The sequence below is a fragment of the Cherax quadricarinatus genome, chromosome 81 (genome assembly GCF_038502225.1).
Source record: "Cherax quadricarinatus isolate ZL_2023a chromosome 81, ASM3850222v1, whole genome shotgun sequence".
In the NCBI taxonomy this organism is placed as follows: Eukaryota; Metazoa; Arthropoda; class Malacostraca; order Decapoda; family Parastacidae; genus Cherax; species Cherax quadricarinatus.
In genome coordinates, this window is record NC_091372.1 from 4,484,304 (window position 1) to 4,508,655 (window position 24,352).

Sequence of the window (24,352 nt, forward strand, 5' to 3'; positions counted from 1 at the left end):
GGAAATATACATTATTTAGGTTTGTATACTGGTCAGAGAGCCCATTGTAAGTCCAAGTCGTCAGTAAATGAGTACGTGGAAATATAAACACATATGCAGTATAATGTGATCCTTTATTGACTACGTTTCGCCCACACAGTGGGCTTTTTCAAGTCACAAACAGAACTACCTGGGGTGGAAGGAACGCGAGTATATATAGTCAGGTTCAGAATGCTGAGGTCAGCATTCTGAACCTGACTATATATACTCGCGTTCCTTCCACCCCAGGTAGTTCTGTTTGTGACTTGAAAAAACCCACTGTGTGGGCGAAACGTAGTCAATAAAGGATCACATTATGCTGCATATGTGTTTATATTTCCATTGTGTCGGTATTTTATACCATTTATTTCCAAATGAGTACGTCACTAAGTGAGGAGAGGCTGTATTTTGAAATTTGTGTGAATTGGCCAAATTACCAATTTCTCATCACTTGATTGGGTAGTTGAAATAGTTGACTGGGTGATTTCTTGACCTCAGTCAATAAAATGGAAGACATATTAGTGAAATAGCTAAGAATTTGGTCAACTGGAACAATGTAATTGGCCTAAAATAGGACTCAAAGTGGGCAAAATCTCCCAATGAGTCCTCAACATCGCTGATATAGCAAAATTCGCAAAAGTGTAATTTCGTCATTTTTTCATCAAATTTTGTATTTTTCTGTTTTATTACCTTCAGAAAAAGAATCTCTACCATTTCTTTAAAAAAAAAATAAAAATTTTTATTTAAAATTCTTGGACACTGTGGACAAGTTTCAGATTGGGGGTCTGGACAGTGAAAGGGTTAAGTGAGCAATAGTGCTAGGACTCAAAAATGCATATACAGTACACACATTATTTACCTTAAAATATTTCTGTACTTAGCTTATACCGAGTGGAAAATATGTTTATTATAGGAAGTGTGAATATGTGAAGAATGGATATAATTAAAGACCACTGTATTAGTAAAATGCTGTAAAAGAAAGTGCTGTAAAGTGGGGCCCTCCTGTATACAAATGGGCCCTGCTTATACAGCAGGTTACGTAAGTTCCAGGCTACTGCTATAAAGAGAAAATCATGTACAGTGAATCATAGCCTTTTTTCACTTTCAAATGTTAATATACTATTTACAGCTAAGCCTAAAAAATGCATAGAGAGTACACACATTACTTACTTTAAAACATTTTCATTCTTAGCCTATAGTGAGTGAATATAATTATTGCAGGAACTCTAAATAAATGAAGAATGGGTATAACTGAAAACCGCTGCATTAACAAAATGATGTAAAGCGGGGCACCTGTACTTCATAATTCTTTCTTATTGGTATAAGTTTTCACACTATTCTGACATTTCCATTTTCATGCTAGTAACTCCCCTATTGTCTTTAAGACCATTTAAAATACTACTTTTCAATTCCCCTAAGAAAAATGTTTTCCTAATGCTTGCATCAAGGAATAGGAATACAGCCTCTCCTCATCTAACAATGGAGTTCCGTTCCTAAGACCACGTCGGTAAACGAATTCATTGCTAAACAAGAAGAATACTATAATGGTAGTGGGTTTGTGTCAACCATCTTTGATATTGTTTTAATGTCACCTCTGCACCATTTATAACATTTTTAGTATATTTTTAAATGTTTATACAGCAGTGTACTGTATATTGTAATAAACAGAATAGAAGAAATCAGCTCTAATATACATTATATAGGTACGTATACTGGTCAGAGAGTGTATCGTAAGTCCAAGTAGTTGGTAAACGAGTACGTACGAGGAGAGGCTGTACACCATCCTACAGAAGGAAAACAAATACTAACTTTAGACATCGTGCTGCAATGAACTCAGTAACTTATCAAAACACTTTTTACTGACTCCTTTGTTCTATTCTTGAGGAACTGCTAAACCTATATGGCTCATTCCGTAAGAACAAAAAAGCACAATACCCTGACTAGAACACAAATAATTCGCACACAGGAGAAAGAAACTCGTGATGACTAATCACAGTGTGTGACTAGTTAATAGCTCAAGACAGACTGAAACGTCATCACAAGTTTCTCCCGTGCACGAGTTATTTGTGTATGGTTCATCCAGTGTACAGAGAATGGGGAAACGATCAACAGTTCATTATAGGGAAAGTAGCTCCAATCTCTTAGAATAAGAGCCTTTCACCAGTATCAAGCCCCCTCCTCCATATACCCTTGAAGGGAGACTGATTGCAAATCTTTGAGGTATGTAATCAATTTACTGTATATGCAAACACAAGCACAAATAGTACAGACGTGTATGTTGTGTTACACGAAGATGGTAGGGGCTGAGGTCCATTTCTCCAGCTCTCTACCACGATATTTGTCTCCAACATTGGAGCCACTAGGCTGGTGTATAAATCTGCAAAAAAATCAGACGTCTAAAATACAGTACCAAATCACCTTGAAGACTTCCCTAATTCTCTTTAAGAGCTTTTCTTTAGCCTTTAATCTAAAACAATGTTTATATTTTTTCAGTCTTATAGGCATTTATTTTCTATACAAATTCAAGCCAAAAAGTTACAAATTATATAAAATTTTTCCATCTCTGAACAAAAATGTATTGCAGAAGTTTACTGCAATTATAATTTTATCTTATTTCCATAACCACAATTGCAACTGAAATTACAAAAGAGAGTTAAATAATCATAGCAATTTTAAATCAAAGTGTTCATAAGCTGTATAATCTCTGCAAAAAAGTGTGCTACCAAAAAAGTTTGAAAATGAATGAATAAAATTTAAGTACAAATTTAAGTATATTAGGGAACTTAGAAAATACAAAACATCAATGTCTGGTCATCTGGCCTTTTGCTTTCAGTATATTATGAATCCTTCCTGATCACTAAATGATCAGAGAAACCTTTTTTATTGGTGTTGCATGCCAAAGTTTTTTTTTTTTTTTGCAGACTGTAGAGCAGTTGGCCTCAAATCATCCATGGAAACAATACCTTATTAAAGCCAGCTGGTTGAGTGGTTAACACACTCACCACAGGTTCAAACTCCACCCATTCTGCATTTTGTTTGTAATCACGTTATTACAATTTTGAGTCAGTACAGTAGAACCGCCATATCCACCAATTTGGTATCTATGGTTTCAGTTATCCACAGTTTACTGTGGCCCAAAAATACCTCTTAATTTTGCATAATAATGGCCCCAAAGCACAAGAGTAGAGAAACTGGCCTAAGAAAAGCCGTGAAGTTATTTCCTTCAGTGAAAAAGTGATAATTCTCCACTTATTGTGCATAATTTATCAAAAACAAACTTTATAATAGGTATGTATAAAGTCTGCTACTGTTGTTTTGCTATCCACGGCAGGTCCACGAAATGTATCCCCCACAGATACAAGGGCCCTACTGTATTTAATTCTCAATCTACACATTCTCCATTTAATAGCTACCAACTTTCCATACTCTTAAGTGCTTTCTACACCTATTTTTCTTCCTTTTCCTCATAATCCCCACTTGCAAATATTCCAAACCGGCCAATAAAACTTTATAAATACCTTGATCATATTTCTTGTATTTTGCAAAGGAGGTGAAGACCTTGCCACTGACAGAAGTTAGCGTTGCAATACGATACCAGGGAGAAACTTCTGGCCTCTCCCCTTGTATCACTTTCAGTAAGACAAAAAACTGAGAAGAAAGCGTCTCAGGCATATTGGAAGCATATACATATGGATCATTCTGGAGCAACTGCCACCCTTGACAAAAGAGAAAAGAAAAAATTACAACAATTTTTTTAGATAAATTACTAGGGCTGCTACTCTATATTTAAGATTTTCATTTTTTTTTTTTTTTTTTTTTTTTTCAACAAGTCGGTCGTCTCCCACCGAGGCAGGGTGACCCAAAAAAAAAGAAAGAAAATCCCCAAAAAGAAAATACTTTCATCATCATTCAACACTTTCACCACACTCACACATTATCACTGCTTTTGCAGAGGTGCTCAGAATACAACAGCTTAGAAGCATATACGTATAGAGATACACAACATATCCCTCCAAACTGCCAATATCCCAAACCCTTCCTTTAAAGTGCAGGCATTGTACTTCCCATTTCCAGGACTCAAGTCCGACTATATGAAAATAACCGGTTTCCCTGAATCCCTTCACTAAATATTACCCTGCTCACACTCCAACAGATCGTCAGGTCCCAAGTATCATTTGTCTCCATTCACTCCTATCTAACACGCTCATGCATGCTTGCTGGAAGTCCAAGCCCCTCACCCACAAAACCTCCTTTACCCCCTCTTTCCAACCCTTTCGAGGACGACCCCTACCCCTCTTTCCTTCCCCTATAGATTTATATGCTTTCCATGTCATTCTACTTTGATCCATTCTCTCTAAATGACCAAACCACCTCAACAACCCCTCTTCTGCCCTCTGACTAATGCTTTTATTAACTCCACACCTTCTCCTAATTTCCACACTCCGAATTTTCTGCATAATATTTACACCACACATTGCCCTTAGACAGGACATCTCCACTGCCTCCAACCGTCTCCTCGCTGCTGCATTTACCACCCAAGCTTCACATCCATATAAGAGTGTTGGTACTACTATACTTTCATACATTCCCTTCTTTGCCTCCATAGATAACGTTTTTTGACTCCACATATACCTCAACGCACCACTCACCTTTTTTCCCTCATCAATTCTATGATTAACCTCATCCTTCATAAATCCATCCGCCGACACGTCAACTCCTAAGTATCTGAAAACATTCACTTCTTCCATACTCCTCCTCCCCAATTTGATATCCAATTTTTCTTTATCTAAATCATTTGATACCCTCATCACCTTACTCTTTTCTATGTTCACTTTCAACTTTCTACCTTTACACACATTCTCAAACTCATCCACTAACCTTTGCAATTTTTCTTTAGAATCTCCCATAAGCACAGTATCATCAGCAAAAAGTAACTGTGTCAATTCCCATTTTGAATTTGATTCCCCATAATTTAATCCCACCCCTCTCCCGAACACCCTAGCATTTACTTCTTTTACAACCCCATCTATAAATATATTAAACAACCATGGTGACATTACACATCCCTGTCTAAGACCTACTTTTACCGGGAAGTATTCTCCCTCTCTTCTACACACTCTAACCTGAGCCTCACTATCCTCATAAAAGCTCTTTACAGCATTTAGTAACTTACCACCTATTCCATATACTTGCAACATCTGCCACATTGCTCCTCTATCCACTCTATCATATGCCTTTTCTAAATCCATAAATGCAATAAAAACTTCCCTACCTTTATCTAAATACTGTTCACATATATGCTTCAATGTAAACACTTGATCTACACATCCCCTACCCACTCTGAAGCCTCCTTGCTCGTCCGCAATTCTACATTCTGTCTTACCTCTAATTCTTTCAATTATAACCCTACCGTATACTTTTCCTGGTATACTCAGTAAACTTATTCCTCTATAATTTTTACAATCTCTTTTGTCCCCTTTCCCTTTATATAAAGGGACTATACATGCTCTCCGCCAATCCCTAGGTACCTTCCCCTCTTTCATACATTTATTAAACAAAAGTACCAACCACTCCAACACTATATCCCCCCCTGCTTTTAACATTTCTGTCCTGATCCCATCAGTTCCAGCTGCTTTACCCCCTTTCATTCTACGTAATGCCTCACGTACCTCCACCACACTTACATTCTGCTCTTCTTCACTCCTAAAAGATGGTATACCTCCCTGGCCAGTGCATGAAATTACCGCCTCCCTTTCTTCCTTAACATTTAAAAGTTCCTCAAAATATTCTCGCCATCTACCTAATACCTCCCTCTCCCCATCTACTAACTCCCCTACTCTGTTTTTAACTGACAAATCCATACTTTCCCTAGGCTTTCTTAACTTGTTTAACTCACTCCAAAATTTTTTCTTATTTTCATTAAAATTTCTTGACAGTGCCTCTCCCACTCTTTCATCTGCTCTCCTTTTGCACTCTCTCACCACTCTCTTTACCTTTCTTTTACTCTCCATATACTCTGCTCTTCTTATAACACTTCTGCTTTGTAAAAACCTCTCATAAGCTACCTTTTTCTCTTTTATCATAACCTTTACTTCATCATTCCACCAATCACTCCTCTTTCCTCCTGCCCCCACCCTCCTATAACCACTAACTTCTGCCCCACATTCCAATACTGCATTTTTAAAACTATTCCAACCCTCTTCAACCCCCCCACTACTCATCTTTGCACTAGCCCACCTTTCTGCCAATAGTCGCTTATATCTCTCCCGAACTTCCTCCTCCCTTAGTTTATACACTTTCACCTCCCTCTTATACAATACATTCTTTGCAAAAAATACACAGAATGTCCAAAAAGTTATTTTCTAATATTAAATTTGTTTTAGTAACAGTCATAACATATAAACAAACAATTTTCTGCACATGATACCTAAATTAATACATAAGAGTTTTTGTACAACTTATCTCTTGTCTGATTCCTCCAACCTTTCTGGGATGACCCCTACTCATCCTTCCCTCCACTCCACATTTATACACCTTCCTAATCATCCTACTTTGCTCCATCCTCTCTAAATGTCCAAACCATCTCAAAATCCTCTCCTCAGCCCTCTCAATAATACTTTTGGTAGCTCTGCACCTTCTAATCCCCCAGCTCTGAATTCTTTGCATATCATTCACACCACACAATGTCCACAGACACATACTCCACTGCCCCTAGCCTCCTCCTCCTCACTATGTTTAAAACCAATGTTTCACACCCATATAACAGTGTTGGTATCATTATACTCTGGTACATTCCCCCATTTTACTTCCATAAATGAAATTCTTTTTCTCCACAAATTCTTTATTGAACAACCCACCTTTTTTTTTTTTTCATTCGTCAATTATATGGTCCACCTCATTTTTCATACACCACCCGTTGACAAGTTTACTCCAAAATATTTGAACACATACACTTCATCCATACTCCCTCCCTGCCATCTAATATTCAGTCTGTAATAAAGTTGGTAGAATTACCGACAATATGTAAAGTAAAAGGACACAAGTGCAACTAATGTGACATTTACTGTGGCAACGTTTCGCTCTCCAGGAGCTTTATCAAGCCATTACAAACAATACATGGACACAGAGGGTATATAAAGGCTCAGAGTGAGGTGAATACTAGTGAGGTACCATTTCGATGTTCACTAGTGGTAGTAGTAGTAGTAGTAGTGGTAGTGACAAAAGCAATTAATTCGTACATGTAAAAGGATATAAAAGCTATTACTTGGGTAACATAAAAATAGGTTGGACAAATATAAACTGGAATGAGGCAGGTTGTTTCAGTGTTCACTCTCTGTGCTTTGTGTAGTATAACAGGAGAGACTATGTGATGGCAGGGTTTACTGTTTTCAGGAGGATTCTTGCTAAGACTTCGGAGATGGTGAAGCTGCCGTTGTTTTGTTTAATTGTATTCGAAACAGCGATCAGTGCTGATTCAAGGCACTTGCGTGTGCGGAAATTAGTTTCTTTTATCACTAATTGGGCGTCTCTGAATTTCATAAGATGATTGGTGGAATTTCGGTGTTGTACACAGGCGTTGTTTAAGTTGTCGTTCCTACATGCGTATATGTGTTCATTGAGGCGGGTGTCGAGGTTTCTTGCTGTTTCACCTACGTAGATCTTGTCACAGCCTCCACAGGGTATAGTGTAAACTCCTGCATTGACTGGTTCGTGGTGCTTGGGTTTTGTCCTGGTTAGATCCTTTATTGAAGTGGTAGAAGCGATGGCGACTCTGGTGTTAGCTTGTGAAAGTACTTTTGAGACGTTTAGTGCAACCTGGCTGTTGGGAAGAATTATAACTTTGTTGGGAGCGGCGTTGATGCGTGGAGAATTGATGATCTGAAGAGCTCTTTTCTTGCAGTCTTTGATGAAAAAAGAAGGAAATTGTAACTCAGTAAATGTTTGGTGAATGTAAGTACATTCCTCGTCAAGAAACTCAGGACTACAAATTCGGTATGCTCTTAGGAAAAACCCGATGATGATGCCTCTTTTGGTCTTGGTATCTTGACTGGAATAGAAGTGTGTGAGATCATTTTTATTGGTGGGTTTCCGATAAACTTGAAATCTTAGGTTGTTGTCTACTTTGTGAATGAGGACGTCGAGGAAAGGTAGCTTGTCATTGGACTCTTCTTCCAGTGTAAACTGAATCGCTGGTTCAACTGCGTTGAGCCTTGCCTGAAGATCCCGTACATCAAAACGTTTTGGAGTTATTACGAGGACATCGTCCACGTAACGTAACCAAGTGACGCTTGAAGGGATGATGTTGGCGAAGTGTTCAGACTCTAGGTGTTCCATGTATAAGTTGGCTAGGACGGCACTTATTGGGGACCCCATTCCCATGCCGTAGGTTTGTTTGTAGAGCTTGTTATTGAAGGAAAAACAGTTGAAGTTAACACAGAGTTCAATCAAGTCAACAAAATCTCCGGGAGGTAAAGGAAGATTAAGGTCCTGGTTGACTTTACGTCGTAGAACCTCGATGGCTTTTTTGGTAGGTACTTTTGTGAAGAGGGAAGTCACATCCAAACTGCTTAGTTTCTTGTTACGGATGGAGAGGTTACGGATGCGGTTGAGAAGGTCGCCTGAGTGTTTAAGATGAGCGGGGCTGATGGTCCCCAGAAGGCAGGAAAGATGTTTGGCAAGAACTCCGGCTAGCTTGTGTGGAGCACTGCCTATTCCTGACGTGATTGGTCTGAGAGGAATATTGTGTTTATGGGTCTTGGGTAAACCATACATGTGTGCTGGTTTAGGGTTGCTTGGTAACAAGTACAGAAGTTTCTTGCCTTCTCTAGTGCGTTTGAGTATTTGTCTGCTTTTGTATAGAAAGTCTTTGGTGAGCGTCTCGCACTGTTGAGTGCTGATAGGTTCGTATGTAGATTGATCATTCAAAAGGTCCATCATTTTAGTGTTGTAGTCACTGGTGTTGAGTATGACGACTCCACCTCCTTTGTCGGCGGTGGTGACGATAATGTTGGGGTCGTTGGCGAGGTCCTTAAGGGCAGTGATGTATCTTCTAGGAAGATTAGAAGAAGAAGGTTCACATAAAGCTGCAGTGAGAAGGCCCTGTATATAACCCTTCTGGAAGTTGCTGTCACTGTGTCTATGGTTCCTGGTAACAAGATTGAGTTGTGTACAACACCGAAATTCCACCAATCATCTTATGAAATTCAGAGACGCCCAATTAGTGATAAAAGAAACTAATTTCCGCACACGCAAGTGCCTTGAATCAGCACTGATCGCTGTTTCGAATACAATTAAACAAAACAACGGCAGCTTCACCATCTCCGAAGTCTTAGCAAGAATCCTCCTGAAAACAGTAAACCCTGCCATCACATAGTCTCTCCTGTTATACTACACAAAGCACAGAGAGTGAACACTGGAACAACCTGCCTCATTCCAGTTTATATTTGTCCAACCTATTTTTATGTTACCCAAGTAATAGCTTTTATATCCTTTTACATGTACGAATTAATTGCTTTTGTCACTACCACTACTACTACTACTACTACCACTAGTGAACATCGAAATGGTACCTCACTAGTATTCACCTCACTCTGAGCCTTTATATACCCTCTGTGTCCATGTATTGTTTGTAATGGCTTGATAAAGCTCCTGGAGAGCGAAACGTTGCCACAGTAAATGTCACATTAGTTGCACTTGTGTCCTTTTACTTTACATAATATTCAGTCTTTCATTCCTTAGATTTTTTTTTTTTTGCTACTCTCATCACATGCTCTTTCCCATGTTCACTTTTAATTTTCTTCTTTTGCATACCCTCCCAAATTCCTGCACCAACCTTTGCAACTTCTCTTTAGAATCTCCCAAAAGAATAGTCTCATCAGTAAACAGCAATTGTGACAACTCTCACTTTGTATCTTTCAATCCCACACCTCTCTCCCCAACACCCTAAATTCAATTTTACAATCTCATTGAATGATAATGAAAGTATTTTATTTTTGGAGATTTTCTTTCTTTTTGGGTCACCCTGCCTCGGTGGGAGACTGCCGACTTGTTGAAAACAAAAAAAAAGTCTATAAATGTGTTAAACAAACATGGTAACATTACACATCCCTATCCAAGGCCTATTTTTATTGGAAAATAATCTTTCTGTCTTATCTTCCAACCGTAACCTAAATCTCACTATACTCATAAAAAACTCTTTCACTGCTTTTAGTAATTTACATTTGCAACTTCTGCCACAATGCTCTCCTATCATACACATTTTCTAAATTCATAAATGCAATAAAAACTACCTTACCTGCATCTAAGTACTGTTCACTTATATACAGCGTATGTAAGTGGACACAGACTTACCAATAGTGTTCTACAAGGACTGATGCTTGCTCCATTTTTTCTAATATTGTATACATACATACATATAAATTTTTGCAAGAAAGGATAAAGAAATAACTGTATTTTCAGAGAAACATAAAATAAAAATAACTGTATAACCCTTACAATAAAGATTTGGATAAACTAAAAATTTTTTTTTTTTGACATGTCGGCCATCTCCCACCAAAGCAAGGTGACCCAAAAAAGAAAGAAACACTTTAACTTAAATTAAACTTAGTGAAAAATAGATAAAGGGTTTTTATGTAAAAACAATATGCAATGGAGAAGAGTGAAAGTGGCTTTGTTGAAGGTAATGCTTACCCAAGCTATGAGACTCGTCAGAGGGAAGGCTAATACACAACATGGTCTGTCCATAATGAAGAGCCGAGGAAGGATAGGAATATCCAACCTCTGGGGATGGGGGATATTTAGGCACAGAATGAACCAACCAGAATCCTCCCTGGGCCGTCATCACTACTACGCCTTTTGTGTGACCATGTGTAACTGACACAGTGTCGTTTGGAAACTCATCATTGTACATTATGAAGGCAGCAGTCTGAGGGCAGAAAAATATATATACACTAATATTAAGTAAGTTAAGCACCATATTCGATAAACATTTTTTGTATTAGTGGATCTACCTTTCTGAGCTAGATTTCCAAAGTTTACCCATATATGCTGAGACAACACCTTGATCTCAAGAGCCCAGCAGTAAATAGATACCTAATTATTGAGCTAAATATAAATATTATCAGATGAAAGCTACACTCTTGCTATTGGTGTAATCTTGAGTAATGAAAGTACTGGGCCATCCATTTTTCAAAAACCTTGGGCAAACTCAAATGGTCATGGATGATAAAACCCCAGGGAATGCCAATTACTGCAACTCCATCATGTAACTCTGTGGAAATCATTTATATTAAGGTCTCAAGATGGGCAGGTGTTCCACATGATGACAGTTTTGCCACACCTTAGATCATCCTCAAGAGAATCACAACCATGCTTGAATTCTGCTTACCATTTTGCTTCTCTGTTTAGTAACTAAATGATCAATCAACATCTATACAATCAATTTGTTAAGAGTGAGGTTGCTTTCTCATATGAAGAAAAACAATGATAACCAGTTAAAATGTTTGAAGGTAATTTCAAGCCATGGATAAACTGCTGTGACCAATCAAAATACAACTTTCACAAACTTTTTGACACAACTTAGTATGTGTATACCTTTTCACTAATGCATCTTACAAATTTCTCAATGTTGGGCAATTGGACAGGTATTTTACATGTCAAAAAACTGGAAAATGTTTCCTAACACATTAGTTTGGAATAGATTAAATGTTGCCCAACTCAACACAGCCATTTCAACTGATGGACGTAAAGTGTCCGCAAAAGTAATCCAGACCTCCCCTTTATTATTACAAATATTGTTAAAAAACAACCTAACATTACAGAACAAAAACTAACACCTGGTACTTACATTAATGTTTTGTCATTTCTCACTTAGCCTTGATGACCATTGGAAACCATTTGAGCATGCTTTCACTCAAATTCCTCAGGATTCTTCTCTACTTCCCCATTGAGAAATTCATGAAATATCACTTAAAAATTGCAGAGAAACTACAATTTTCAATAAAATCATACCTAGGCAACAAATGCTGTAGGTAAGCCTGGCTCACCATGGAGGGTAATAATGACATCTTCATAACACATCAATGTTGAATCTCAAGTGCGTAGATCCATTGTACTTTTCAAGAAATCGACTGTCAAACTATTCCACCATATGAACACCTCTGCTTTCCTCTACTGTAGTAACTTAGAATTTTTAATCTATAAGAGCAACTTTAACCTCTTTATTCAATGCTCTTCCATGTCACAGGTGATGATGATGATGATGATAATATTTTTACTTTTTATTCTGTATTATCCCCTCAAGGAAGGTGATGCTGGTGAGGGGCTCTTGATCTAGGGAATTGGATCTGTGCTCCAGTTCCCTGAATTAAGCCTGAATACCTACCACATCCCCCCCACAGGCGCTGTATAATCCTACGGGTCTCCTTGATTATAATAATAATAATACATAATATACTGTATTATTTTTAACTTTGCACTGACCAACTCTCTTTTTGGGTTAATCAATTCAAAGACTGGAAGAGGCTGTATCCTCCTCTACTAACTGAGAAATAAGGCACCAAATTCTAGTGGCCAATTTACAATGCCAAGCCTCAAAAATTTGGTATAACCACCTTAAGAATAATTTAAATACTAATGCTCGGCAAAAATAATGCAAAATTTACTTAGGTCTGTAGCATATCACAGCATTTACCTTAAGTATTTGCTGATCTGTGTATAATCTACTAAGTGTTCGTGCTGGCATGGAGAATTCACTACCAATGTTCACATTACTGAGTACCCAACCACTGGCAGAATCACGGTACTCGCTGAAAACACTTGACACACCGCCACTCTGCAGTCTGGAAGAGATACAAATTATTTCCATTAACCTCAATATTAAAGAACATATAATTAATATACTATACTGTACTGTACAGTACTGACAATATGAATTACATTACGTAAATGGACACAGATGCAAATGATGTGACATTTTATTGCGGCAACGTTTCACTCTCCAAGTCGGCTTTGTCAAGCAGGCTCGACACAATAAAATGTCACAATAGTTGCACCTGTGTCTGTTTACCTAACATTTTGTCAGTAATTCCACCATTATCACTAATACAAGTACACCTGGATCTCATGAGTGCTCATTTAATCGACTTCTAATCAACACACATACAGTACAGGTCTCCCTCAACATTCACGTTTTCAGCTTTCGCGGGCTTCACACATTCGCGAATTCCCAACCGCCAAATTCTCAGCCACCAAATTCCCAGCTGCCAAATCATATTCAAGTTTCCTGCCACCTGCGAGTCCCTACTACCCTCCCTCCGACCCCCGCAACTGGCAGCCAGCCCTCCCACCACTCAGTGTGGTGAGTGTTTTGTTTGTTCATTATTTGCTATTAAACTACAGTATAAATAATGTAAACACATTCATGACTGCATATTGGAATGGCTATTTGGACAGGTATTGGACGGTGACATCATGTGTTTACTCTTGAACACAGCAAAGAATCAAACATTTCTGCTACTGCTAATAATAACAATAGTAATAATAATAATAATAATAATAATAATAATAATAATAATAATAATAATTATAATAATAATAATAATAATAATAATAATAATACGATATAATTGAAGAAGGAAATTGTACAAAAATACGAGGGAGTGGTTGACACATCGTCAGTGTGGCTTTGTTTATGCTGGAGTAAACATTAGTCTCCCTGCTCTTCCAAACATTTCACAATAATTCATTGTTTGGTGCTTGTAGATTGAGTGTGACTGGAGTGGTTGAGGCAGTGGTAGAGGCAGTGATAGAGGCAGTGGTAGAGGCAGTGGTTAGAGGCAGTGATAGAGGCAGTGATAGAGGCAGTGATAGAGGCAGTGATAGAGGCAGTGGTAGAGGCAGTGGTAGAGGCAGTGATAGAGGCAGTGGTAGAGGCAGCGATAGAGGCAGTGATATTTACTAACATTTTTTTTTTTTTTTTTTTTTTTTATTATCACACTGGCCGATTCCCACCAAGGCAGGGTGGCCCGAAAAAGAAAAACTTTCACCATCATTCACTCCATCACTGTCTTGCCAGAAGGGTGCTTTACACTACAGTTTTTAAACTGCAACATTAACACCCCTCCTTCAGAGTGCAGGCACTGTACTTCCCATCTCCAGGACTCAAGTCCGGCCTGCCGGTTTCCCTGAATCCCTTCATAAATGTTACTTTGCTCACACTCCAACAGCACGTCAAGTATTAAAAACCATTTGTCTCCATTCACTCCTATCAAACACGCTCACGCATGCCTGCTGGAAGTCCAAGCCCCTCGCACACAAAACCTCCTTTACCCCCTCCCTCCAACCTTTCCTAGGCCGACCCCTACCCCGCCTTCCTTCCACTACAGACTGATACACTCTTGAAGTCATTCTGTTTCGCTCCATTCTCTCTACATGTCCGAACCACCTCAACAACCCTTCCTCAGCCCTCTGGACAACAGTTTTGGTAATCCCGCACCTCCTCCTAACTTCCAAACTACGAATTGTCTGCATTATATTCACACCACACATTGCCCTCAGATGTGACATCTCCACTGCCTCCAGCCTTCTCCTCGCTGCAACATTCATCACCCACGCTTCACACCCATATAAGAGCATTGGTAAAACTATACTCTCATACATTCCCCTCTTTGCCTCCAAGGACAAAGTTCTTTGTCTCCACAGACTCCTAAGTGCACCACTCACTCTTTTTCCCTCATCAATTCTATGATTCACCTCATCTTTCATAGACCCATCCGCTGACACGTCCACTCCCAAATATCTGAATACGTTCACCTCCTCCATACTCTCTCCCTCCAATCTGATATCCAATCTTTCATCACCTAATCTTTTTGTTATCCTCATAACCTTACTCTTTCCTGTATTCACCTTTAATTTTCTTCTTTTGCACACCCTACCAAATTCATCCACCAATCTCTGCAACTTCTCTTCAGAATCTCCCAAGAGCACAGTGTCATCAGCAAAGAGCAGCTGTGACAACTCCCACTTTGTGTGTGATTCTTTATCTTTTAACTCCACGCCTCTTGCCAAGACCCTCGCATTTACTTCTCTTACAACCCCATCTATAAATATATTAAACAACCACGGTGACATCACACATCCTTGTCTAAGGCCTACTTTTACTGGGAAAAAATTTCCCTCTTTCCTACATACTCTAACTTGAGCCTCACTATCCTCGTAAAAACTCTTCACTGCTTTCAGTAACCTACCTCCTACACCATACACTTGCAACATCTGCCACATTGCCCCCCTATCCACCCTGTCATATGCCTTTTCCAAATCCATAAATGCCACAAAGACCTCTTTAGCCTTATCTAAATACTGTTCACTTATATGTTTCACTGTAAACACCTGGTCCACACACCCCCTACCTTTCCTAAAGCCTCCTTGTTCATCTGCTATCCTATTCTCCGTCTTACTCTTAATTCTTTCAATTATAACTCTACCATACACTTTACCAGGTATACTCAACAGACTTATCCCCCTATAATTTTTGCACTCTCTTTTATCCCCTTTGCCTTTATACAAAGGAACTATGCATGCTCTCTGCCAATCCCTAGGTACCTTACCCTCTTCCATACATTTATTAAATAAGATAAGATAAGATAAGATTTCGTTCGGATTTTTAACCCCGGAGGGTTAGCCACCCAGGATAACCCAAGAAAGTCAGTGCGTCATCGAGGACTGTCTAACTTATTTCCATTGGGGTCCTTAATCTTGTCCCCCAGGATGCGACCCACACCAGTCGACTAACACCCAGGTACCTATTTGCTGCTAGGTGAACAGGACAACAGGTGTAAGGAAACGTGTCGAAATGTTTCCACCCGCCGGGAATCGAACCCGGGCCCTCTGTGTGTGAAGCGGGAGCTTTAGCCACCAGGCCACCGGGCCACCAATAATTGCACCAACCACTCCAAAACTATATCCCCACCTGCTTTTAACATTTCTATCTTTATCCCATCAATCCCGGCTGCCTTACCCCCTAACATATATGTTATAAATAATAATAGTACATTATGAATAACATTTGTTATTATTATTATAAATGTTATTAATATTAACATGTACTATTATTATTTATAACATACGTATATGTTAGTAAATACAACTGCCTCACCCACTGCCTCTATCACTGCCTCTATCACTGTCTCTATCACTGCCTCTACCACTGCCTCAACTGCTGAATTATTGTGAAATGTTTGGAAGAGCAGGGAGACTAATGTTCACTCCAGCATAAACAAAGCCACACTGACGATGTGTCAACCACTCCCTCGTATTTTTGTACAATTTCCTTCTTCAATTATATCGTATTATTATTATTATTATTATTATTATTATTATTATTATTATTATTATTATTATTATTATTACTATTGTTATTATTAGCAGTAGCAGAAATGTTTGATTCTTTGCTATGTTCAAGAGTAAACACATGATGTCACCGTCCAATACCTGTCCAAATAGCCATTCCAATATGCAGTCATGAATGTCTTTACATTATTTATACTGTAGTTTAATAGCAAATAATGAACAAACAAAACACTCACCACACTGAGTGGTGGGAGGGCTGGCTGCCAGTTGCAGGGGTCGGAGGGAGGGTAGTAGGGACTGGCATTGGTTGAGGAAGTGGTGGAGGCAGTGGTGGAGTCTGTGTTATTTAACCCTTTGAGGGTCGACAGGCCCTCTCCGAAACTCGTTCTCAGGGTCGGCCAAATTTAAAAAAAAAAAAAATTATTTTCTCTTATGAAAAGATAGAGAATCTTTTCCCGATCATAAAGACACCAAAAGTTTGAAATTTGATAGAAAACTTACGGAATTATGCTCTCGCAAAGTTAGCGGTCTCGGCTATGTTTACGCATCGGCGATTTTGCCCACTTTGAGCCCCATTTTCGGCCAAAATCACTGTACTAGTCGACAAAAAACATGAATATTTCGCTAGAACTCCATTTTTTCTATCGAATGGGTGCAAGAAACCACCCATTTATAAATTCAACTATCCAGTACAGTGGTCAGAATTTAGCAATTTTGCCAATTTCACACAAATTTCAAAAGATGCCAATTTCCGAATAGGGTCCAGAATAAACAAGAAAGACATTCCTGGCACTAAAATGACATTTCCTCTAGTCATTAGTCACGTCTCAAGGCCCCTCTTATATTCTTTTGCTTTCCACTTTGAATTTTTATTCTCACAAAAAATATAAGATTTACTGTTATGCAGACTACTGCATTAGTGTAAAAAATGGTATAAATATTATTGGTGCACTTGTAAAAGAATATTAGACTCACCAGTTGACGTGTATTGCACGCTAGGCACGATTTGTTTACTTTTGAAGTTTGGTAAAAATCGAACATTTCTGCTACTTTGAGCTCAATTTCAAGGCACCTTTCATTGTAAAACCAGTCAAAATCATCTCAATTTCTGTAATATGTCTTCCATTCTATAAAATGAGACCAAGAAAACTAGAATACAACAATAAATACCATACGAAAATACACTGCAAAGTCGCTGATTTATTAAAAAAAAATGGTCAGTTTTTTTTCTCATTATGCACTGTGTGCTGCAGGATTTTTTTTAGACTGTGCACACTGACCACATAGACCCATTCTTTCATATGAAGGCCTACCAGCTTTCTCCCACTAGATTTGAGGCCGCTAGAATTTCTGAGTACTAGTACGTCAAAAACCCCTACGCGTAAAACGTACTAGTACGACCAAAACCCTCAAAGGGTTAATAACATACATGTTATTAAAGAATAACATGTATATATTTAGTACAACTTATGACGTTTTCATGTATTTTATGATTGTTTATGGTTCAACAAGTTAAGCAGTATTGTATAATATTTCCCTACAATATATTAGGGCACCAAACATTCACGGTTTTTCAACATTCGCGAGGCTCTTGATCCCCTAGCCCTCGCGAATGTTGAGGGACACCTGTATAACTTAAAATTCCTAAAATTCATGAACCCTTATAATTACTGTAGCTAAAACTTTGGATAGCTTTAAATATAGGTTGGATAAATACATGAGAGGGGTTGGATTCAAGTGTGACTTGCACAACATGAGTTAGAGGGATTATCAAAGCTTTTTTCATGGACAGACTTGAGAATGAGTTGAACAAATACTATTTTTGTTAAGAGGATTTGGGTTTGAGAAAGCCTTATCTTGTGTGGGTCAGTAGGCCTGCTACAGTGTTCCTCCATTCTTATACATATTATAAATACTGAAGGTGAGGAAAAAATACTTAACTCAGTAAAATAGTCAAAATTTTATTAAATATGAATAATGAGTATTTTGCCAAGCAAATTCTGGAAACAATGGTTTTTCTCTGTAATTTCCAAAACTAATTCACCCAAAGGTCTGTCATAATAACTGACAATTCTAAAAAAAAAATGGACTTTATCTAATGTTCAGATTGTGTCCATTAACCCTTAAACTGTCCAAATGTAGATCTACGTTTGCAACGCTAGCACTCAGAATGAAGATCCATGTTTTTGTTTACATTTGAAAGCATGTAAAATAAAACGTAGATCTACGTTCGAAACTCTAGCGATGCAAACGTAGATCTACGTTTGGACAGTTTAAGGGTTAAGTTTGAAATCCCATAAACTGACAACCATTAAATCAAGATTTTATTTCAATACACATCTGTTATATGTAACCAAACTAGCCATTGAATTGAGTATGATGAAGCATCAAACTATGAATATCTTGGGATTGTCTATCAAAACCGATTAACCTATGTGAAACATAGGTTTATAGGTTATAAGACAAAATTATCTTCAAAGAGTACCTTGCGGCAGATTCTGGGGTAAGATACATGTATGCAGTTCCATTCTTCAATGGCTGAAAATCTGCTTGTTTATTACGAGGTAATTTGTACACCACAAATCTGGAAAAAAAAGCCACTTTAATACACATTATTAACAAGACTAAGTATTTCGGAAAGATATCAATATACAGTACAGTGGACCCTCAACCAACAATATTAATCCGTTCCTGAGAGCTCATCATTAGTCAAAATTATTGTTAGTCGAGTTAATTTTCCCCATAAGAAATAATGGAAATCAAATTAATCCGTTCCTGACACCCCAAAGTATTGAAAAAAAAAAATTTTACCACATGAAATATTAATTTTAATACACACAAACTGAAGAAGACATGTACAAATACATGACATTTACCTTTATTGAAGATCTGGTGATGATTGATGGGATGGGAGGAGGGGAGTGTGTGGATGGTGTTAGTGTTTAGAAGGGGAATCCCCTTCCATTAGGACTTGAGGTGTCAAGTCCTTTTCTGGGGTTACTTCCCTTCTTTTAATGCCACTAGGACCAGCTTGAGAGTCACTGGACCTCTGTCGCACAACGTATCTGTCCATAGAGCTCTGTCCTTTAAGATTTGTCTAAAATGGGCCATAACACTGTCATTGTAATAGTCACCAGCACGGCTTGCAATAGCTGTGTTAGGGTGATTTTCATCCATAAAGGTTTGCAGTTCAACCCACTTTGCACACATTTCCTTAATCTTTGAAGTAGGCACAATGGATTCCACAACTGGCATAGGCGTCTCAGGGTTAGCCCTAAACCCTTCAAAATGTTTCTTAATTTCCATACTAATTCTCACCCTTTTTATCACAGGGTTGGCACTAGAAGCTTTCTTGGGGCCCATGGTGACTTATTTTGCAGGTGCAATCACTAAAAACGCTGTAATAATATGAAATGTTCCGATTGTATGTTTGGATGCAACCGCGGTGGCTGGCTTGTAAACACTGACACCCACGGGACAAGTGAGGCGCGCTCAGGCCACACGTGGATGTGTCTCGAACGGAACATATTGCATTGGTCGAGTTTTTTAGCACTAGTCGAGGCAAAATTTTTGCGTTAAAATGTATCGCTAGTCGGATTTAATGTTATACGATGCCATCGTTGGTCGAGGGTCCGCTGTATAGGCTTCCCCGTCCCCTTGCTTTAAGCAAATTTGTTAGTATGTGATGTTCCAATTTTATTACAAATATACAGTGGTACCTTGAGTTTCGAACAGCTCCCAACTCGAACAATTATGTAAGTGTAGTTTGTAAGTGCTTTTGTAAGTGTATTTTTGGGGGTCTGAAATGGACTAATCTAATTTACAGTGGAACCTCAAACTTCGAACTTAATCCTTTCCAGGAGCTAGTTCTAAATTCCAAAAGTCTGAAATTCGAAGCAATATTTCCCATAAGAAATAATGGAAATGCAATTAATCCGTTCCAGAAACCCAAAAATATTCACAAAAAAAAATACATTTTATAAAGATTAATTACAGTTTTACATACACACAAGAAATGCCATAGTCTTTAATTATGTATAGTAATATAAAATAACATTTTTACTTACCTTTATTGAAGATTGGTGATGGCATCTGGAAGATAGGGAGGAGGAGAGAGGGAGTTGGGGTTATTGTTTGGAAGGAGAATCCCCCTCCATAAGGACTTCCGGTATCAAAGCCCTCTCTGGGGTTGCTTCCCTTCTCTGTATTTTAATGCCACTAGGACCAGCTTGAGAGTCATTGGACCCCAGTCTCACAAAATAACTGTCTACAGTCCTCTGTTTCTGTCTCACAAAATAACTGTCCACAGTCTGTTTCTGTCTCACAAAATAACTGTCCACAATTGTCTGTCTCAAAAAGTAACTCCACAGTCGTCTGTTTCTGTCTCACAAAATAACTGTCCATAGTCGTCTGTTTCTGTCTCACAAAATAACTGTCCACAATCGTCTGTCTCACAAAATAACTCCACAGTTGTCTGTTTCTGTCTCACAAAATAACTCCACAGTCGTCTGTTTCTGTCTCACGAAATAACTCCACAGTCGTCTGTTTCTGTCTCACAAAATAACTCCACAGTCGTCTGTTTCTGTCTCACAAAATAACTGTTGTTGTTCATAATTTACATTAAAGACCTTGATGAGAGAATAACAAATGACATGGTAAATCTGTCAATAACACAAAATAGACCGTATAATAGATTCAAAGGAATATACCATTCAACTTCAAGATTTAGATAAGCTAAAGTCATGGTCTGAAAAATGGTAGAAACAGTTCAATGTACCCTAGATAAATGCAAAGTCCTAATGCTTGGGAATATAAATACATAACTCTAGAACTCACACTAAAAAAAACACAGAACTTGACCACACAGAACTTGAGTTATAGTAAGCAATAATCACACAGAATGTAGGCTTAATATATATCTTTGATACATACAAGAAGTACAGTACACGTATAAGTAATAAGAGTCCTGAGGTATTGCTACAGCTTGAAAATTCATTAGTATGGCCAAACTCAGATTATGTAATTCAGTATTGATCTAAATACTAAAGTATGGATATAAATGCATTAGAGAACATACAGAGAAGGATGACAAGATTGATTCACTGTTTAAGAAAAGTTTCATATGAAGATAGACTTAGAGCCCTGAACCTTCATTCTCTTATAAGGGAATGAAGGAAGACATCACTGAAATGTATAAATAGGAGAGGTAAGGCAAGTTGATAACTTCTTGGTTCTCTAAACCACTTATCTACATTCAGGTTAGGTAAGTTTGTCAGGAAACAGGACACACATTTCCTGATATGGGTCTTAGTCATACTATGACCCGCAGCTGAAGCTTTTGGTCATCTGACCGAGGCCTTCTGCTGGCTTACCAGTTCACCTCTTTTAAAAATTATGTTATGATTATAACCATTAGATTATTATCAATTGTCCCCAATGGAAGATAGGTATAAATAATGGAGACAGAAGTAGGGTATTTAGGATATCCAACCAGAAAAAAATCAAAATAATAAATAAAAGTTGGATAAGTTTAGATTTAGAGAGCAAGTAGGAAAGTTTTGTTTCTCAGAGAGAATTGTAGAGAAGAGAACAATCTGCCAAGTAGGCTCATAGAAGCTAAATAATTAAGTAGCTTCAAAAATAGGCTAGACAAATACACAAGTTAAAAGGGTTGGATTTGAGGACTTAAGCATCATGGGTTGAAAACAGGTTGGATAAATATTTCAGTTAAGATTATAATAAGTTTATTTAGGCACAGGTACACATAAGTTACACAAATTTAGGCAACTACAATTATCATACAGTGTAAATTAATTAATTTATTACATTTAAGGACGGATCATATAGCATACAGGAATCCATTACGTTCAATCCAAGGTAGCAGAGGACAAATCCACTTCCTTATAATAATTATAAAATAAAATAATAAAAGAATAATAATGATAATTGTAATAATCTTTATTTCTACAAGTACCCATACTCGGGCCAAGCATCAAGGACCCCAACGGAAATAAGTCACTATTTTTTTTTTTTGGAGGGGGTTATCCTAAGTAATTTACACCATATATGATAACTGTACTTATGTGTACCTGTGTCTGAATAAATTTACTAGAGAAGCCTCCCTTGAGGGGCAATGACTCACTAACCCATGACTCTGTTATTATGGGGGAGTGCTAAACCCGTGGGGATCATACAGCGCCTGGGTGTATATGGAAGTTATTCAGGCTCAATACAGGGAACTGGAGCACAGATCCATTTCCCTCGATCACGAGCCCCTCACCAGCATCAAGGAAGCCTCCCCCGAGGTGCCTGACTCACTAACCAGTGACTCAATCATGGGGAGCGCTAAACCCGTAGGGATTATACAGCTCCTGTAGGGATGGGGGGGATGGAATGAATCCAGGGAACTGGAGCACAGATCCAACTCCCCAGATCAAGAGCCCCTGACCAGCATCAAGGAAGCCTCCCTTGAGGGGGAACCTGTAACTCTAAGACTCACAAGATACTCAGTATTTTACTCACGAGTCCACAGGGTTTCCTTTCTGGTCTCTGCAGCCGTACCAATTAGATGTGTCTGGCGGGTCATTCCGGGTCATGCAGTTCCATATACAAAACGTGCCAAGGAAAATAATTAGGAAGATACCAATTGACCAGCAGTTCGCCATAGTGTTTGTTTACTGTGTGAGTGAAACTTCGACTCCCAGGGTTCACAACTCTACACTTTGTTTAATGTCTTTATTGGGCACTCCAATGTAAATAAAGGACCCAATGTAAATAAAGGACCCAATGGAAATAAAGGACCCAATGGAAATAAAGGACCCAATGGAAATAAAGGACCCAATGGAAATAAAGAACCCCAATGGAAATAAAGAACCCCAATGGAAATAAAGAACCTCAATGGAAATAAAGAACCCCAATGGAAATAAAGAACCCCAATGGAAATAAAGAACCCCAATGGAAATAAAGAACCCCAATAGAAATAAAGAACCAGAATGGAAATAATGAACCCCATTAGAAATAAAGAACCCCAATGGAAATAATGAACCCCAATAGAAATAAAGAACCCCAATGGAAATAATGAACCCCATTAGAAATAAAGAACCCCAATGGAAATAAAAGACCCAATGGAAATAAAGAACCCCAATGGAAATAAAGAACCCCATTGGAAATAAAGAACCCCAATGGAAATAAAGAACTCCAATGGAAATAAAACCTCAATGGAAATATAGAACCCCAATGGAAATAAAGAACCCCAATGGAAATAATTAACCCCATTAGAAATAAAGAACCCCAATGGAAATAAAGGACCCAATGGAAATAAAGAACCCCAATGGAAATAAAGAACCCCAATGAAAATAAAGAACCCCAATGGAAATAAAGGAACCCAATGGAAGTAGGTCACTTTCTGACTTTATTGGGTTATCGTAGGTGCTCTACACATACTGCTATGTATGATAATCTATGTAACTGTATTTGTGTATACCTGAATAAACTTACTTACCCATGGTATGGGCGGTAGCCAAAAAAGTTACAGAGGTACATAATAGGTCCAGGGACTGGACCCCAAAGTTTTGATAGCTGAACAAGTTACAAAGGTAATGAACCATTCACACGTCTACACCTGATCACAATTGCAATGAGTTATTAATGCAAATATTAGCCTTACAGTCAGCAAAGTCAGAGTATTTGTCCAGAATGGTTTGTAATATACCACTGTGGATAAAATACTTTGACATTTCTTAAACATTTCTGAGTGTGTTGTCTCTGAATTCATTAATTTTGTCACAGGTAAACATGACAACGAAATATGGATCCCAGGTTACAACCTATACAGATGTGACAGAGTCACCAGGCAACAGGGGGCGGGGAAGGTTGGCCTGTACATTGCAGTCACTTGTTTGCACAGAACTGCTAAATGCCTCAAATGATGTAGTGGAAGTTTTAGCAGTAAAGGTCGAGAACCAAAACCTAGTCATTGTGGTAGTCT

General features: G+C 38.2%; 1 protein-coding gene across 1 annotated transcript in view; it reads right to left on the minus strand.

Annotated features, from left to right (window-relative positions):
* DNaseII (deoxyribonuclease II) overlaps window positions 1-23,065 on the minus strand; it is a 56,168-nt gene extending 33,103 nt beyond the window's left edge. The window contains exons 1-6 of the mRNA XM_053792693.2: window positions 22,888-23,065; window positions 18,851-18,949; window positions 12,710-12,857; window positions 10,708-10,942; window positions 3,537-3,734; window positions 2,290-2,395 (exon numbers count right to left, since the gene is read on the minus strand). Coding sequence (XP_053648668.1) covers window positions 2,290-2,395; window positions 3,537-3,734; window positions 10,708-10,942; window positions 12,710-12,857; window positions 18,851-18,949; window positions 22,888-23,030 — 929 coding nt within the window. The 5' untranslated portion in view covers window positions 23,031-23,065. The remainder of the gene's footprint in view (window positions 1-2,289; window positions 2,396-3,536; window positions 3,735-10,707; window positions 10,943-12,709; window positions 12,858-18,850; window positions 18,950-22,887) is intronic.
* Window positions 23,066-24,352: the final 1,287 nt, after the last annotated feature.